The 19,074-nt window shown below is 49.1% G+C and overlaps 1 protein-coding gene and 1 long non-coding RNA gene across 2 annotated transcripts; both read left to right on the top strand.

Annotated features, from left to right (window-relative positions):
* Positions 1 to 11,864: 11,864 nt before the first annotated feature.
* LOC125609220 lies at positions 11,865 to 17,018 on the top strand. The gene is made up of 2 exons (XM_048780361.1): positions 11,865 to 12,830; positions 13,501 to 17,018. The coding sequence occupies exon 2, from the start codon at positions 14,008 to 14,010 to the stop codon at positions 15,400 to 15,402; it is 1,395 nt and encodes a 464-aa protein (XP_048636318.1). The 5' UTR covers positions 11,865 to 12,830; positions 13,501 to 14,007; the 3' UTR covers positions 15,403 to 17,018.
* Positions 17,019 to 17,084: 66 nt separating this feature from the next.
* Positions 17,085 to 18,029, top strand: LOC125609221. The gene is made up of 2 exons (XR_007339638.1): positions 17,085 to 17,143; positions 17,814 to 18,029. It is a non-coding gene; the product is annotated as an uncharacterized LOC125609221 (long non-coding RNA).
* The last annotated feature ends 1,045 nt before the right edge of the window (positions 18,030 to 19,074 follow it).

The raw sequence follows: 19,074 nt of genomic DNA on the forward strand, positions 1-19,074 counted from the left end.
GCCTTCCTTGGATGTGGTAGCCGTTTCTCAGGCTCCCTCTCCGGAATCGAACCCTAATTCTCCGTCACCCGTTACCACCATGGTAGGCCACTATCCTACCATCGAAAGTTGATAGGGCAGAAATTTGAATGATGCGTCGCCAGCACTAAGGCCATGTGATCCGTCGAGTTATCATGAATCATCAGAGCAACGGGCAGAGCCCGCGTCGACCTTTATCTAATAAATGCATCCCTTCCAGTGGGGGTTGCACGTGTTTTAGGTTATAAGTAGTGGATTTGTTCACGTATTAGCTCTAGAATTACTACGGTTATCCGAGTAGTAGTTACCATCAAACAAACTATAACTGATTTAATGAGCCTTCGCAGTTTCACAGTCTGAATTCGTTCATACTTACACATGCATGGCTTAATCTTTGAGACAAGCATATGACTACTGGCAGGATCAACCAGGTAGCATTCATAAATCAGGACAAGACCACGTCATATTCCCGCAAACACATGGAAAGTGGGAACAGACGCAGACTTGACCGTCATCTTTTATCCGGAGACAAACGTGCTTAGCGGACAGAATTTCTTCGGGTCACCGCCATAATATTTCCGCAACCGAGATCTCAGCAAACAGCTTATTCACCTTTCGGAACATGCATAAACTATGCAAAGACGCAAGGATCACAAGTGGCCGGCTTATGTGTTCACCGACTTCCCCACCGAAGGAGATGCCGCAAACAACATTTTAAGCAAAGCCTAACAATTCCTTCCAGATATGTACGCAACACAGGCCCCGGATCAGTTCAACAAGCTAAAAACTAGCTAGTGAAGAAACTGAGGAGGATAGTTGTGTCTGTAGTTGGGTGCGCGAGCACAGAGCCTACAAACACTAGCTATCCAATCACCACTCATACGCCGAATGTTCATTCCCCGCTAACATCAATCTTTCCAACCACTCTTGAGATGTAATCAAAAAAAAAGCAACTGGAAGACGGATGAAACCAGGCCAAGACCATGCAAGCGCGAAAATTTGAAGTTAGGGCCAAAACGGTCCACCCGGAAAATTCACCGGAAAAGTTCCCGGAAAATTCACCGGGGACAATCCGGCCATCGACCTCAACCCAGCCCTCGATAGTGTTGGACCGAACAGTCCAACACGACGTACCGACCGAACCGTTCGGGTACTGGGGGGTAGGAGGCTCAAGAGAGTGCCTACCCCTTATATATACAAAACGCTTTTTTCAGTCTGTCACTAGTAGACATTGGTTGTGTTCCGGGGAGTATTTTTAATGTAAAAAACAAAATACTTCGAATTAGAATCTGATTTTTGCATGCATTATAAGGATGGTTAAAGCTTTTTCTGGTAAATTTTCATAAATTTCTTTTGCTTCTAACCATGTCTTTTGCATGCTACAAAGGTCGGAGTTTCGTGGTCTAAACGATGTCTACAGCAACTTTTGATCAACACTTGACATCCTAAACTCTTTGTTGACATATTTTTGATGTTTCTTTTCAGAAACTTTCTTCAAAAAATTAATTTTTGCATTTTTGGCTTCTCGGGTGATTTTGGCTGTCCGTGGGTGATTTTGGCCCACGTGGGCTGTCTGTTCAGTACACACGGACGTCCGTGTGTGTGTCCGTCAGCCACACAGGACGTCCGTGGCCGTCCGTCAGCACACACAGGACGTCCGTGGCCGTCCGTCAGCAACACACAGACGTCCGGCTGTCCATCAGTACACATATCAGCACGCTCCGTGGACTGTTTCGGGATTTTTGGCCACGTGGGCTGTCTGTTCAGTACACACAGGACGTCCGTCAGCACACGCAGGACGTCCGTGCTGTCCGTGTGTGTCCGTGTGTCCGTCAGTGCACAAAGGAAGTCCGTCAGCACACACAGGACGTCCGTCAGCACACGCAGGACGTCCGTGGGCTGTCCGTGTGTGTCCGTGTGTCCGTCAGTGCACACAGGACGTCCGTCAGCACACGCAGGACGTCCGTCAGCACCACACGCAGGACGTCAGTGGCTGTCCGTGTGTGTCCGTGTGTCCGTCAGTGCACACAGGACGTCCTGTCAGCACACCCAGGACGTCCGTCAGCACACAGAGGACGTCCGTCAGCACACGCAGGACGTCCGTGGCTGTCCGTGTGTGTCCGGTGTACCGTCAGCACACGCAGGACGTCCGTCACTACCACAGGACGTCCGTCAGCACACAAAGGACGTCCGTGGCCGTCCGTGGCCGTCCGTCAGCACACACACACGTCCGTCAGTACACAGAGGACGTCCGTGGCCGTCCGTCAGCACACACAGGGCGTCCGTCAGCACACGCAGGGCGTCCGTCAGCACACGCGGACGTCCGTGTGTGTCCGTTTGTCCGTCAGTACACACAGGACGTCCGTCAGCACACACAGGACGTCCGTCAGGTACACACAGGACGTCCGTCAGCACACACAGGACGTCCCGTGGTCGTCCGTCAGTACACATATCAGCATGCTGGCCCTTCCTGTGGACTGTTCGGGTGATTTTGGCCCACGTGGGCTGTCTGTTCGGTACACACAGGACGTCCGTCAGCACACGCAGGACGTCCGTGCCTGTCCGTTAGCACACCAGACTGTCCATGACTGATCGTGTACGGAACTCTATCAGCATGCGGACCACACATATCAGCATGCTGCCCTTCCGTGGACTGTCCGTGTACTGATTTTGGACAACTGATGCATCAATGTCAGTACACATATCAGCATGCTGGCCCTTCCCGTGGACTGATCCGTGTACTGATCCGTGTACTGATCCTGTTACTGAACTCATATCACGCATGCTGACCACACATATCAGCATGCTGGCCCTTCCCGTGGACTGTCCGGTACTGATCCGTGGTACTGATCCGTGTACTGAACTCATATCAGCATGCTGACCACACATATCAGCATGCTGGCCCTTCCCGTGGACTGATGTCGTGTACTGATCCGTGTACTGATCCGAGTACTGAACTCATATCAGCATGCGGACCACACATATCAGCATGCTGGCCTTCCCGTGGACTGTCCGTGTACTGATCCGTGTACTGATCCGTGTACTGAACTCATATCAGCATGCTGACCACACATATCAGCATGCTGGCCCTTCCCGTGGACTGTCCGTGTACTGATCCGTGTACTGAACTCATATCACATGCTGACCACACATATCAGCATGCTGGCCCTTCCCGTGGACTGATTCGTGTACTGATCCGTGTACTGATCCGTGTACTGAACTCATATCAGCATGCTGACCACACATATCAGCATGCTGGCCCTTCCCGTGGACTGTCCGTGTACTGATCCGTGTACTGATCCGTGTACTGAACTCATATCAGCATGCTGACCACACATATCAGCATGCTGGCCCTTCCCGTGGACTGTCCGTGTACTGATCCGTGGACTGATCCGTGTACTGAACTCATATCAGCATGCTGACCACACATATCAGCATGCTGGCCCTTCCCCGTGGACTGTCCGTGTACTGATTTTAGACAACTATGCACCATGTCAGTACACATATCAGCACGCTGGCCCTTCCCGTGGACTGATCCGTGTACTGAACTCATATCAGCATGCTGACCATACATATCAGCATGCTGGCCCTTCCGTGGACTGTCCGTGTACGGAACTCATATCAGCATGCTGACACACACATATCAGCATGCTGGCCCTTCCCGTGGACTGTCCGTGTACTGATCCGTGGACTGATCCGTGTACTGAACTCATATCAGCATGCTGACCACACATATCAGCATGCTGGCCCTCCCGTGGACTGTCCGTGTACTGATTTTGGAAACTGATGCACCATGTCAGTACACATATCAGCACGCTGGCCCTTCCCGTGGACTGATCCGTGTACTGAACTCATATCAGTATGCTGACCATACATAATCAGCATGCTGGCCCTTCCAGTGGACTGTCCGTGTACTGATTTTGGACACTGATGCACCATGTCAGTACACATATCAGCATGCTGGCCCTTCCCGTGGACTGATCCGTGTATGATCTGGACATAAGCTCGAGTTTTGATGGACTGGACTGTCCAAGTCAGTCTGATTGGTCCAAGTAGTACTTATGCTGGCTCGACTTTTCCCTCATCCAACCAAGTGTTAACATTTTTCCTTGGTATGATCGAGGCCAAGCGTACTGATGGGCAAGCGTACTGATGGGCAAAGCGTACTGAAGGGATGAATTAAACTCTTTTGGGTTTTAATGCTCCCGTCAGGATGCTTTTGGCCGAGACTTGTGCACAGCGGGCTGCATTTCATCGGCCAATCTGAAATATTAGGTTGAGAGTGAATTTCACCAAGTAAAAATCTCGAACCTCTGACGGAATCTTCTATATACTGTTGAACATGTGTGGATTGCCATTAACCAGAGACAAGAAGAGAAGGCCCATCAGGCCACGACCAGGCCCAACCACGGCCGCGTCCAAGAGGAGAGAGAGAGAGCCGACTTCAGTAGAGAGAGAGGCGGCCACAAGCTTAGAGAGAAAGGAAACCATCTTTCTTTTCCTATTAGATGTTATCTTTCTTTTATGATTTAGTAGATTTCCTATTTCATGTAGGATTAGGATAAGTACTTCTTTTCATTTATCTCTATCTTGTAATCCTTATATAAGGAACCCCTTTTGATGATTAATAATAACATAGAACAATTACACACGAATTCTCTATTGTTCACAACACGTTATCAGCACGATAGACTCTAAATCTTCTGAGACAAACCATAACCCAAATCCGTCACCATAAACCCTAAATCAGCGGAACTTCAAATTTTCATAAATTTTCATTTTCTTGCTCTAACCATGTCTTTTGCATGCTACAAAGGTCGGAGTTTCGTGGTCTAAACGGATGTCTAACAGCAACGTTTGATCAACACTTGACATCCTAAACTCTTTGTTGACATATTTTTGATGTTTCTTTTCAGAAAACTTTCTTCAAAAATTTAATTTTTGCATTTTTGCTTCTCGGGTGATTTGTGGCTGTCCGTGGGTGATTTTGGCCCACGTGGGCTGTCTGTTCAGTACACACGGACGTCCGTGTGTGTCCGTCAGCACACACAGGACGTCCGTGGCCGTCCGTCAGCACACACAGGACGTCCGTGGCCGTCCGTCAGCACACACAGGACGTCCGGCTGTCCATCAGTACACATATCAGCACGCTCCGTGGACTGTTCGGGTGATTTTGGCCCACGTGGGCTGTCTGTTTTTCAGTACACAGGACGTCCGTCAGCACACGCAGGACGTCCGTGCTGTCCGTGTGTGTCCGTGTGTCCGTCAGTGCACACAGGAAGTCCGTCAGCACACACAGGACGTCCGTCAGCACACGCAGGACGTCCGTGGCTGTCCGTGTGTGTCCGTGTGTCCGTCAGTGCACACAGGACGTCTGTCAGCACACGCAGGACGTCCGTCAGCACACGCAGGACGTCAGTGGCTGTCCGTGTGTGTCCGTGTGTCCGTCAGTGCACACAGGACGTCTGTCAGCACACACAGGACGTCCGTCAGCACACAGAGGACGTCCGTCAGCACACGCAGGACGTCCGTGGCTGTCCGTGTGTGTCCGTGTGACCGTCAGCACAACGCAGGACGTCCGTCACTACACACAGGACGTCCGTCAGCACACAAGGACGTCCGTGGCCGTCCGTGGCCGTCCGTCAGCACACACAGGACGTCCGTCAGTACACAGAGGACGTCCGTGGCCGTCCGTCAGCACACACAGGGCGTCCGTCAGCACACGCAGGGCGTCCGTCAGCACACGCAGGACGTCCGTGTGTGTCCGTGTGTCCGTCAGTACACACAGGACGTCCGTCAGCACACACAGGACGTCCGTCAGTACACACAGGACGTCCGTCAGCACACACAGGACGTCCGTGGTCGTCCGTCAGTACACATATCACATGCTGGCCCTTCCTGTGGACTGTTCGGGTGATTTTGGCCCACGTGGGCTGTCTGTTCGGTACACACAGGACGTCCGTCAGCACACGCAGGACGTCCGTGCCTGTCCGTTAGCACACACAGACTGTCCATGGACTGATCCGTGTACGGAACTCATATCAGCATGCGGACCACACATATCAGCATGCTGGCCCTTCCCGTGGACTGTCCGTGTACTGATTTTGGACAACTGATGCATCATGTCAGTACACATATCAGCATGCTGGCCCTTCCCGTGGACTGATCCGTGTACTGATCCGTGTACTGATCCGTGTACTGAACTCATATCAGCATGCTGACCACACATATCAGCATGCTGGCCCTTCCCGTGGACTGTCCGTGTACTGATCCGTGTACTGATCCGTGTACTGAACTCATATCAGCATGCTGACCACACATATCAGCATGCTGGCCCTTCCCGTGGACTGATTCGTGTACTGATCCGTGTACTGATCCGAGTACTGAACTCATATCAGCATGCGGACCACACATATCAGCATGCTGGCCCTTCCCGTGGACTGTCCGTGTACTGATCCGTGTACTGATCCGTGTACTGAACTCATATCAGCATGCTGACCACACATATCAGCATGCTGGCCCTTCCCGTGGACTGTCCGTGTACTGATCCGTGTACTGAACTCATATCAGCATGCTGACCACACATATCAGCATGCTGGCCCTTCCCGTGGACTGATTCGTGTACTGATCCGTGTACTGATCCGTGTACTGAACTCATATCAGCATGCTGACCACATATCAGCATGCTGGCCCTTCCCGTGGACTGTCCGTGTACTGATCCGTGTACTGATCCGTGTACTGAACTCATATCAGCATGCTGACCACACATATCAGCATGCTGGCCCTTCCCGTGGACTGTCGTGTACTGATCCGTGGACTGATCCGTGTACTGAACTCATATCAGCATGCTGACCACACATATCAGCATGCTGGCCCTTCCCGTGGACTGTCCGTGTACTGATTTTAGACAACTGATGCACCATGTCAGTACACATATCAGCACGCTGGCCCTTCCCGTGACTGATCCGTGTACTGAACTCATATCAGCATGCTGACCATACATATCAGCATGCTGGCCCTTCCCGTGGACTGTCCGTGTACTGAACTCATATCAGCATGCTGACCACACATATCAGCATGCTGGCCCTTCCCGTGGACTGTCCGTGTACTGATCCGTGGACTGATCCGTGTACTGAACTCATATCAGCATGCTGACCACATATCAGCATGCTGGCCCTTCCCGTGGACTGTCCGTGTACTGATTTTGGAAAACTGATGCACCATGTCAGTACACATATCAGCACGCTGGCCCTTCCCGTGGACTGATCCGTGTACTGAACTCATATCAGTATGCTGACCATACATATCGGCATGCTGGCCCTTCCCGTGGACTGTCCGTGTACTGATTTTGGACAACTGATGCACCATGTCAGTACACATATCAGCATGCTGGCCCTTCCCGTGGACTGATCCGTGTACTGATCTGGACATAAGCTCGAGTTTGATGGACTGGACTGTCCAAGTCAGTCTGATTGGTCCAAGTAGTACTTATGCTGGCTCGACTTCCATCATCCAACCAAGTGTTAACATTTTTTCCTTGGTATGATCGAGGCCAAGCGTACTGATGGGCAAGCGTACTGAGGGGCAAGCGTACTGAAGGGATGAATTAACTCTTTTGGGTTTTAATGCTCCCGTCAGGATGCTTTTGGCCGAGACTTGTGCACATGCGGGCTGCATTTCATCGGCCAATCTGAAATATTAGGTTGAGAGTGAATTTCACCAAGTAAAAATCTCGAACCTCTGACGGGATCTTCTTATATACTGTTATGAACATGTGTGGATTGCCATTAACCAGACAAGAAGAGAAGGCCCATCAGGCCACGACCAGGCCCAACCACGGCCGCGTCCAAGAGGAGAGAGAGAGAGCCGACTTCAGTAGAGAGAGAGGCGGCCACAAGCTTAGAGAGAAAAGGAAACCATCTTTCCTTTCCTATTAGATGTTATCTTTCCTTTTATGTATTTAGTAGATTTCCTATTTCATGTAGGATTAGGATAAGTACTCTTTCCATTTATCTCTATCTTGTAATCCTTATATAAGGAACCCCTTTTGATGATTAATAATAACATAGAACAATTACACACGAATTCTCTATTGTTCACAACACGTTATCAGCACGATAGACTCTAAATCTCTGAGACAAAACCATAACCCAAAATCCGTCACACATAAACCCTAAATCAGGCGGAACTTCAAATTTTCATAAATTTCTTTTGCTTCTAACCATGTCTTTTGCATGCTACAAAGGTCGGAGTTTCGTGGTCTAAACGGATGTCTACAGCAACTTTTGATCAACACTTGACATCCTAAACTCTTTGTTGACATATTTTTGATGTTTCTTTTCAGAAAACTTTCTTCAAAAATATTAATTTTTGCATTTTTGGCTTCTCGGGTGATTTTGGCTGTCCGTGGGTGATTTTGGCCCACGTGGGCTGTCTGTTCAGTACACACGGACGTCCGTGTGTGTCCGTCAGCACACACAGGACGTCCGTGGCCGTCCGTCAGCACACACAGGACGTCCGTGGCCGTCCGTCAGCACACACAGGACGTCCGGCTGTCCATCAGTACACATATCAGCACGCTCCGTGGACTGTTCGGGTGATTTTGGCCCACGTGGGCTGTCTGTTCAGTACACACAGGACGTCCGTCAGCACACGCAGGACGTCCGTGGCTGTCCGTGTGTGTCCGTGTGTCCGTCAGTGCACACAGGAAGTCCGTCAGCACACACAGGACGTCCGTCAGCACACGCAGGACGTCCGTGGCTGTCCGTGTGTGTCCGTGTGTCCGTCAGTGCACACAGGACGTCCGTCAGCACACGCAGGACGTCCGTCAGCACACGCAGGACGTCAGTGGCTGTCCGTGTGTGTCCGTGTGTCCGTCAGTGCACACAGGACGTCTGTCAGCACACACAGGACGTCCGTCAGCACACAGAGGACGTCCGTCAGCACACGCAGGACGTCCGTGGCTGTCCGTGTGTGTCCGTGTGACCGTCAGCACACGCAGGACGTCCGTCACTACACACAGGACGTCCGTCAGCACACAAAGGACGTCCGTGGCCGTCCGTGGCCGTCCGTCAGCACACACAGGACGTCCGTCAGTACACAGAGGACGTCCGTGGCCGTCCGTCAGCACACACAGGGCGTCCGTCAGCACACGCAGGGCGTCCGTCAGCACACGCAGGACGTCCGTGTGTGTCCGTGTGTCCGTCAGTACACACAGGACGTCCGTCAGCACACACAGGACGTCCGTCAGTACACACAGGACGTCCGTCAGCACACACAGGACGTCCGTGGTCGTCCGTCAGTACACATATCAGCATGCTGGCCCTTCCTGTGGACTGTTCGGGTGATTTTGGCCCACGTGGGCTGTCTGTTCGGTACACACAGGACGTCCGTCAGCACACGCAGGACGTCCGTGCCTGTCCGTTAGCACACACAGACTGTCCATGGACTGATCCGTGTACGGAACTCATATCAGCATGCGGACCACACATATCAGCATGCTGGCCCTTCCCGTGGACTGTCCGTGTACTGATTTGGACAACTGATGCATCATGTCAGTACACATATCAGCATGCTGGCCCTTCCCGTGGACTGATCCGTGTACTGATCCGTGTACTGATCCGTGTACTGAACTCATATCAGCATGCTGACCACACATATCAGCATGCTGGCCCTTCCCGTGGACTGTCCGTGTACTGATCCGTGTACTGATCCGTGTACTGAACTCATATCAGCATGCTGACCACACATATCAGCATGCTGGCCCTTCCCGTGGACTGATTCGTGTACTGATCCGTGTACTGATCCGAGTACTGAACTCATATCAGCATGCGGACCACACATATCAGCATGCTGGCCCTTCCCGTGGACTGTCCGTGTACTGATCCGTGTACTGATCCGTGTACTGAACTCATATCAGCATGCTGACCACACATATCAGCATGCTGGCCCTTCCCGTGGACTGTCCGTGTACTGATCCGTGTACTGAACTCATATCAGCATGCTGACCACACATATCAGCATGCTGGCCCTTCCCGTGGACTGATTCGTGTACTGATCCGTGTACTGATCCGTGTACTGAACTCATATCAGCATGCTGACCACACATATCAGCATGCTGGCCCTTCCCGTGGACTGTCCGTGTACTGATCCGTGTACTGATCCGTGTACTGAACTCATATCAGCATGCTGACCACACATATCAGCATGCTGGCCCTTCCCGTGGACTGTCCGTGTACTGATCCGTGGACTGATCCGTGTACTGAACTCATATCAGCATGCTGACCACACATATCAGCATGCTGGCCCTTCCCGTGGACTGTCCGTGTACTGATTTTAGACAACTGATGCACCATGTCAGTACACATATCAGCACGCTGGCCCTTCCCGTGGACTGATCCGTGTACTGAACTCATATCAGCATGCTGACCATACATATCAGCATGCTGGCCCTTCCCGTGGACTGTCCGTGTACTGAACTCATATCAGCATGCTGACCACACATATCAGCATGCTGGCCCTTCCCGTGGACTGTCCGTGTACTGATCCGTGGACTGATCCGTGTACTGAACTCATATCAGCATGCTGACCACACATATCAGCATGCTGGCCCTTCCCGTGGACTGTCCGTGTACTGATTTTGGAAAACTGATGCACCATGTCAGTACACATATCAGCACGCTGGCCCTTCCCGTGGACTGATCCGTGTACTGAACTCATATCAGTATGCTGACCATACATATCAGCATGCTGGCCCTTCCCGTGGACTGTCCGTGTACTGATTTTGGACAACTGATGCACCATGTCAGTACACATATCAGCATGCTGGCCCTTCCCGTGGACTGATCCGTGTACTGATCTGGACATAAGCTCGAGTTTTGATGGACTGGACTGTCCAAGTCAGTCTGATTGGTCCAAGTAGTACTTATGCTGGCTCGACTTTCCATCATCCAACCAAGTGTTAACATTTTTCCTTGGTATGATCGAGGCCAAGCGTACTGATGGGCAAGCGTACTGATGGGCAAGCGTACTGAAGGGATGAATTAACTCTTTTGGGTTTTAATGCTCCCGTCAGGATGCTTTTGGCCGAGACTTGTGCACATGCGGGCTGCATTTCATCGGCCAATCTGAAATATTAGGTTGAGAGTGAATTTCACCAAGTAAAAATCTCGAACCTCTGACGGGATCTTCTTATATACTGTTATGAACATGTGTGGATTGCCATTAACCAAGACAAGAAGAGAAGGCCCATCAGGCCACGACCAGGCCCAACCACGGCCGCGTCCAAGAGGAGAGAGAGAGAGCCGACTTCAGTAGAGAGAGAGGCGGCCACAAGCTTAGAGAGAAAAGGAAACCATCTTTCCTTTTCCTATTAGATGTTATCTTTCCTTTTATGTATTTAGTAGATTTCCTATTTCATGTAGGATTAGGATAAGTACTCTTTCCATTTATCTCTATCTTGTAATCCTTATATAAGGAACCCCTTTTGATGATTAATAATAACATAGAACAATTACACACGAATTCTCTATTGTTCACAACACGTTATCAGCACGATAGACTCTAAATCTCTGAGACAAAACCATAACCCAAAATCCGTCACACATAAACCCTAAATCAGGCGGAACTTCAAATCGATCGATCTCTCCAACCCCGACGACCCAGACGACGAGCCACGTATCAAATTGAAGCTCTTGACGAGAGGAATCCATCACCGCAAACCGTTGGTCGATCCGATCTCAGACGCGCCCACACTCGCAGAAATAATACACGGCGCCGACTTAAGTTCTTGGAACCCTAATCCGAGCCAACAAGATTTTTCTATCCAAATTCAAATCTTGTAAAAGATAATGTAACGACCCGAATTTCGATCTCGGAACTCGTTAGCCGGCTAAGGCCCAAGCAATACATCAAAACTAAAATGTTTGTTTATAAATACCCCATTTTCACATTGTTTTCTCCACCTGCATCAAAAAGAAATCAGAAAAGTTAGAGAGAAGAAGAAGTGAAAAAGAGAGAGTGAGAGAAAGAAAGATAGGAACCACTGCATGCTGCCACCAGGAGTCCTCGCCGGAGCCACCGCACGCCAGGACATCGTCAAGCTCGTCATCACCATCAACCGCAGCTGAGTATCGTCGGAAACCGCCGCCTCTTAAGCTTTGTTTTCGTCCGTTCAGTATATCGGCCATATCTTCTTAACCGTTGAGAATCTCGCGCATGCAGAGCCACCATCGTGTTCCTCTCGTCGAGACGAAGCCGTAGCCACCGACCACGCCGCAATCGGAGTCCGGACGAAGCCGCTAGAGCATCCGGAAGTTTCGCCTCTGTGCGCGCGTGAGTTACACGCGCCGCCGCCAGAAATCGTCTCCGCCGCCAGACCACCACCGGAACGCCGTCGCTGTCGCCGTGCTCCGCCTTCTGTCGCCGCCGTCGTCCGCCGTCACCACCGGTAAGCCATCGCCGTCGCCGTCGGTGACCGTCGCCGGTGACTCGCCGACGACTCGCCAACTCGGCTGAGTCGACCCGGTGAGTCAACTCGGTTGACTCGGTTAACCGCTGGTTTGACTGGTTTGACCGGTTTAAATTGATTTCGTTTCGGTTAGGGTAAACCGGTCGGTTAGGACAAATTGATTTCTGGTCAAGGGTTGACCGGATTGACCTTTGACCATCGAATTGACTTTTCCATAAACCTTGACCAGACCCGTTTTAAACCGTTCGAAAGGCGTTCTGACTCGATTTTTCGCCCTGATTTCAGATTTGGAGTCTATTTGAGCATCTGGAGTTCATAGATACCACATTTCCCTATTGCTAAGGTGAGGGCTACTCCGTTAAATCCCGAGCTAGTTTAGTACTACCATTATGGAAAGTTTAGTTTCGAAACATGATCCGTCTCTGTGAATCGAGTCTGTTTGAGAGTCTTGCTTGTTCATTATTGATATTGATTGTTAACCGGAATTAGGATAATAGAGGATTCAACGATTGTGTGAAATGATTGATGCTAAGAACTGCTATATATATGTATATACATAGTTATGAGTAGGGATTATGTGATGAGGGCGTGAGTTCAGAGATGTCTGAGCTTCGACGCTACGGTATGGTATGGGCGTGAGTTCAGAGACGTTTGAGCTTCGACGCTACTGTTTGGGGCGTGGTGCAGAGACGTTTGCATTTGACGCTACGATGGGCGGGGGTACAGAGACAGACTGTACTAGCGACGCTTCGAGTATATGTATATATCCTTATGAGGAGATGCGTGGTGCATAGAGTAGCTATATACTATAAGCGCATGAGTTGTAACGGCTAGTCCTCTAGCCGAATATTGATTGTTCTGTGTGGTGTAATAGGCACCGTGTTTGTTTCATGCTAGAGCTATGCCTACATTTTAGTAGTGCTATGAACTCAGTCTGTGGTTTGCGGTTTAGCATCCCATACCTCGCTGGGCAACTCCCCTGTTGCTCACCCCTCCTTCTTTCCCCCTTTCAGGTGAGACCGACGAGCAGGAGTGATTATCGGACCGGTGCTATTGGGCTTTTGGGCTTCTATCGCTTTTATCGTTATCGGGCTTTTAGGCCTTTGGCTTTTATCGTTTATGTTATTTCCTATTTCAGACTTATACCGTTATCTATATTTCGGATGTTATTTTATATTATGGATTTCCAGCGTGGACGTTGACTTTTATATTTATAAATAGAGATTTCAGAAACTATTATTTATCGCATCATTTTTATTATTATTTCGAAAGTGACGGGCGTCACAGTTTTGGTATCAGAGCGGGGTTCTGTCCCGGCTCCGACCCGGGATGGCGATTTTGGAGACCTGGTTTTATTCGGTTTTATTCGATTTTAACAGTTTTAGACGATTTCAAAATATTTTTGGGGATTTGGGAATTTTGAAAATGAAAATAAATAGCACCTTTCCGTTCGATATCACTTCTCCTTAAATGTTGGTATCAAAAGTTGAGCGTAAGTTAACATTTCGCTTTCCTTTCAGATGCCGCCAAGGAGAAGAACCACCCGTGCCCAGACCACCAGAGCTGTTAGAGACGATGTAGATGAGCATGAGCAGCCCGCAGTTCCGCCACCCGCGGCTCCACCAGTTGATCAGGATGCATTGAGACAGATGGTTCAGGATGCCGCTAGACAGGCCGCTCAGGAGGCACTTCAGCAGATTGCCCAGGAGGCAGCCAGGCAGGCCGCTCAGGAGGCTGCCCGAGTAGCTGCTCAGGAGGTTGCTCGTCAGATGGCTGCAGTTCAGCAGGCTCCTCAGGTTCAGGTGCAGCAGGGTCCACAGATTCAGGTTCAGCAAGTTCCACCGGTTCAGGTCCAGCAGGATCAGCAGATTCCCGCTCAGCATGATCATCAGGATCCCGTTCAGCAGGTTCCCCTTCCTCAGGTTCCACTGCAGCACGGACCAGCTCAGCAGTTTGCTCATGGTGTTCAGGATCTACCACCACCACCACCGCGACCTCATGTTTACCCGGTTTATGATGAGAGGTTCTACAGGCTGACGCGTCAGATGAGGAACATGGATATGGAGCATTTTAGTGGGACAGTGGATGCTGTAGCTGCACATGATTGGAAGTTAGCCTTGCAGCGGAAGCTGGAGATTATTGAGTGTCCACCAGAGTTGTCGCTCAGATTGACTATGCAGTACCTTCGTGGAGATGCTCTTATATGGTGGGAGGGAATACGATTGAGTCACCTTGGGCCAGAGAGGCTTACCTTCGCAGACTTCATCCGAGAGTTCGATAGGAAATACTTTCCGAAGGAAGCTATGGATAGGAAGAAATGCGAGTTCGAGCATGTAAGCCAGGGTGAGATGTCTATCAGGGAGTATGAGGTTGTGTTTAACCAACTTCGCAGATTTGCTGGAGAGGGCATTTTAGAGGAAGACCTGATGAGAAAATTTTTGAATGGGATGCGAGTGGAGATTCGCAACAGGTGCCGTGTCGTCACTTATCACAGATTGGGAGATTTGGTGGAGAAGGCTGCCGAGCAGGAGGCAGGTTTGGCAGAGGAGCAGAAGTACTCCAAGGCAGTTCAGCCTAAGTTTGGAGGGACTTCAGAGGCACAGCAGAGGACATGGGACAAACCGAGCATACAGTGCTTTTACTGTGGAAAGATGGGACATAAGAGTAGGGTTTGTCGGAGTAGGCTATTTGATGCTCAGGTTGCGCCACCAGTCAGACAGATTGCAGCACCAGCAGCACCAGCAGCGGCACATGTCTGCTTTGGCTGTGGTCATCCAGGTCACTTCATCAGAGATTGCCCGAGGAGGGGCAATGCGGCACTTCCACCACCACCGAAGCGTCTAGCCATCGCTCCACGTGCGTTTGCGGTTGGAGATCCCCATGGAGCTGAGCCGAAAGCGGGTATGTGTTCTTAACATACTTGCTTGTGTTAATATTTGTGGTTTTGTGGTTATCTTGTATAGTTCGAGATTAGTGAATATCGTGTATGATTGGTTGTGGTTGGTGTGAGTTACCTCACACCTTATTTGACTTAAGAGCTTTTCATAGTTTTGTGAGTTCGCGTTTGGTTAAGTTTTAGTTTTTTTTGGGGGATCTTCTAACCGAAATATAAGCAGATTCAGATTGTTGTTATGGAGAGCTTGGGAACGATCAAGATTCATCGCGATATACCTGTTATCATTTGAGTATTATGATGGTATCGTCGAGGTTTTTATGGTGGGTCTAGTCGTACACCACTTTGTTGGACCAAAGTGGGGGAGAGACGTGAGATGGAATCAACAATGATTCAAGAGACGGTAGAGCAAATGGAAATGCTCGAAGCTTAGGTTAGGAAGCCCATGACCGTCAGAAGAGTTACGTGGATAAGCGCCGTAAGGATTTGGATTTTGAAGTTGGCGACCTAATAAATCTGAAGGAGGATGTTTCAAGAAGAATCAAAGATTCGGAATCTAAAGAAGCTTAACCAAAATATATGGGAACATATCTCTTTATTGGTCAGCAAGTGAAATCAGTCTAGGGAGTGGTGACCATGTATCTAGTGACGATGTTGGTCAAGGTTCGTTGGGAGGAATAAGATTCAAGAGGAGACCTGAGCCGAGCAAGGATTATTATTCGAGGTTTTGTTACGATGACATTGGACATGTCAGATTATGACTTGAATTCGGGGACGAATTCCTTATAAGTGGGGGAGAATTGTAACGACCCGAATTTCGATCTCGGAACTCGTTAGCCGGCTAAGGCCCAAGCAATACATCAAAACTAAAATGTTTGTTTATAAATACCCCATTTTCACATTGTTTTCTCCACCTGCATCAAAAAGAAATCAGAAAAGTTAGAGAGAAGAAGAAGTGAAAAAGAGAGAGTGAGAGAAAGAAAGATAGGAACCACTGCATGCTGCCACCAGGAGTCCTCGCCGGAGCCACCGCACGCCAGGACATCGTCAAGCTCGTCATCACCATCAACCGCAGCTGAGTATCGTCGGAAACCGCCGCCTCTTAAGCTTTGTTTTCGTCCGTTCAGTATATCGGCCATATCTTCTTAACCGTTGAGAATCTCGCGCATGCAGAGCCACCATCGTGTTCCTCTCGTCGAGACGAAGCCGTAGCCACCGACCACGCCGCAATCGGAGTCCGGACGAAGCCGCTAGAGCATCCGGAAGTTTCGCCTCTGTGCGCGCGTGAGTTACACGCGCCGCCGCCAGAAATCGTCTCCGCCGCCAGACCACCACCGGAACGCCGTCGCTGTCGCCGTGCTCCGCCTTCTGTCGCCGCCGTCGTCCGCCGTCACCACCGGTAAGCCATCGCCGTCGCCGTCGGTGACCGTCGCCGGTGACTCGCCGACGACTCGCCAACTCGGCTGAGTCGACCCGGTGAGTCAACTCGGTTGACTCGGTTAACCGCTGGTTTGACTGGTTTGACCGGTTTAAATTGATTTCGTTTCGGTTAGGGTAAACCGGTCGGTTAGGACAAATTGATTTCTGGTCAAGGGTTGACCGGATTGACCTTTGACCATCGAATTGACTTTTCCATAAACCTTGACAGACCCGTTTTTAAACCGTTCGAAAGGCGTTCTGACTCGATTTTTCGCCCTGATTTCAGATTTGGAGTCTATTTGAGCATCTGGAGTTCATAGATACCACATTTCCCTATTGCTAAGGTGAGGGCTACTCCGTTAAATCCCGAGCTAGTTTAGTACTACCATTATGGAAAGTTTAGTTTCGAAACATGATCCGTCTCTGTGAATCGAGTCTGTTTGAGAGTCTTGCTTGTTCATTATTGATATTGATTGTTAACCGGAATTAGGATAATAGAGGATTCAACGATTGTGTGAAATGATTGATGCTAAGAACTGCTATATATATGTATATACATAGTTATGAGTAGGGATTATGTGATGAGGGCGTGAGTTCAGAGATGTCTGAGCTTCGACGCTACGGTATGGTATGGGCGTGAGTTCAGAGACGTTTGAGCTTCGACGCTACTGTTTGGGGCGTGGTGCAGAGACGTTTGCATTTGACGCTACGATGGGCGGGGGTACAGAGACAGACTGTACTAGCGACGCTTCGAGTATATGTATATATCCTTATGAGGAGATGCGTGGTGCATAGAGTAGCTATATACTATAAGCGCATGAGTTGTAACGGCTAGTCCTCTAGCCGCATATTGATTGTTCTGTGTGGTGTAATAGGCACCGTGTTTGTTTCATGCTAGAGCTATGCCTACATTTTAGTAGTGCTATGAACTCAGTCTGTGGTTTGCGGTTTAGCATCCCATACCTCGCTGGGCAACTCCCCTGTTGCTCACCCCTCCTTCTTTCCCCCTTTCAGGTGAGACCGACGAGCAGGAGTGATTATCGGACCGGTGCTATTGGGCTTTTGGGCTTCTATCGCTTTTATCGTTATCGGGCTTTTAGGCCTTTGGCTTTTATCGTTTATGTTATTTCCTATTTCAGACTTATACCGTTATCTATATTTCGGATGTTATTTTATATTATGGATTTCCAGCGTGGACGTTGACTTTTATATTTATAAATAGAGATTTCAGAAACTATTATTTATCGCATCATTTTTATTATTATTTCGAAAGTGACGGGCGTCACAGATAAGTTCATCATACCTTAGTTATTTGATGATACCTTGTTTAGATTATGATGTTCATGTAATCTAATACTCTTTGTTTTTATTGTTTCATGAGCTGAAGAGGAGTTAGTGCGAAGAACCCTAAATTGTTCTCGCTTGAGTTCTGGCTTGCATACATCCGATCAGATCCAGCCCTAAGGTGTTTCTGATCCTAGACGTCCTCAGCTCCCTGTTCAAAACAAAGCCAGTCCACGTTCCAAGTGAGACAGCTCGCAATCCAGATCAGCTTGCATTCGCGAAACAGACAGCACGCGTCCGAGGTTTATCCGTCCATCTTGGTGGTCCGGTTCAACCCTACAAACAGAGGTATACCGATTAATCTGAGAACCTAGTGATCAAACCTAAAACCCTAAGAGTTCTTGATCAAACCCTAGAATCAATAGGAATTAAAATTGATCAACTCATAATCACTAGATTGAAATCTTGATTGATTGAGGTTTAGGATTGATAGATTGATTGATAGATCTAATCTCTAAATTCGAAATCCTTAAAAGCCTTGAAACCCTTAATCGGCTACTTGAAAGTTTTAAGATCCTAAATCTTGTTTTGATTTCCTAAAGGTTTTGAAATCTTAAAAGATTGAAAGTTTAAAAATGATTTTTGAATGAGATTTAGGTTGCTAGATTGATTGATTCTAAAATCTAGTTGAAACATTACCAACTTTGAAATTGGTAAACTTGATATGTATTGTGTGGCATTGTGTTTTGTCATGAATCATATTGGACGACCGTAAGGTCTAATGCATTGCACACACACGTGGCCTTGTGCCCTTGATAGATTAAAAGCCGTGTGGCTTAATACATATCTAAGTGGCTGTATGGCCTAGCATCCGGATAGTCACATGACCCGGACTGCATCATGATCCGATCCTTAAGATCGTTGTATCACATAATAATCGTGAAAATCTAAGGCATCACATTTGAAAAGCAGTATGGCCTTATATCTGGAT

This window comes from Brassica napus, chromosome A5 (genome assembly GCF_020379485.1).
Source record: "Brassica napus cultivar Da-Ae chromosome A5, Da-Ae, whole genome shotgun sequence".
Lineage (NCBI taxonomy): Eukaryota > Viridiplantae > Streptophyta > Magnoliopsida > Brassicales > Brassicaceae > Brassica > Brassica napus.

Excerpts from the sequence above, each read along its gene's own strand:
- LOC125609220 (XM_048780361.1), top strand. The coding sequence starts at position 14,008 with ATGCCGCCAAGGAGAAGAACCACCCGTGCCCAGACCACCAGAGCTGTT.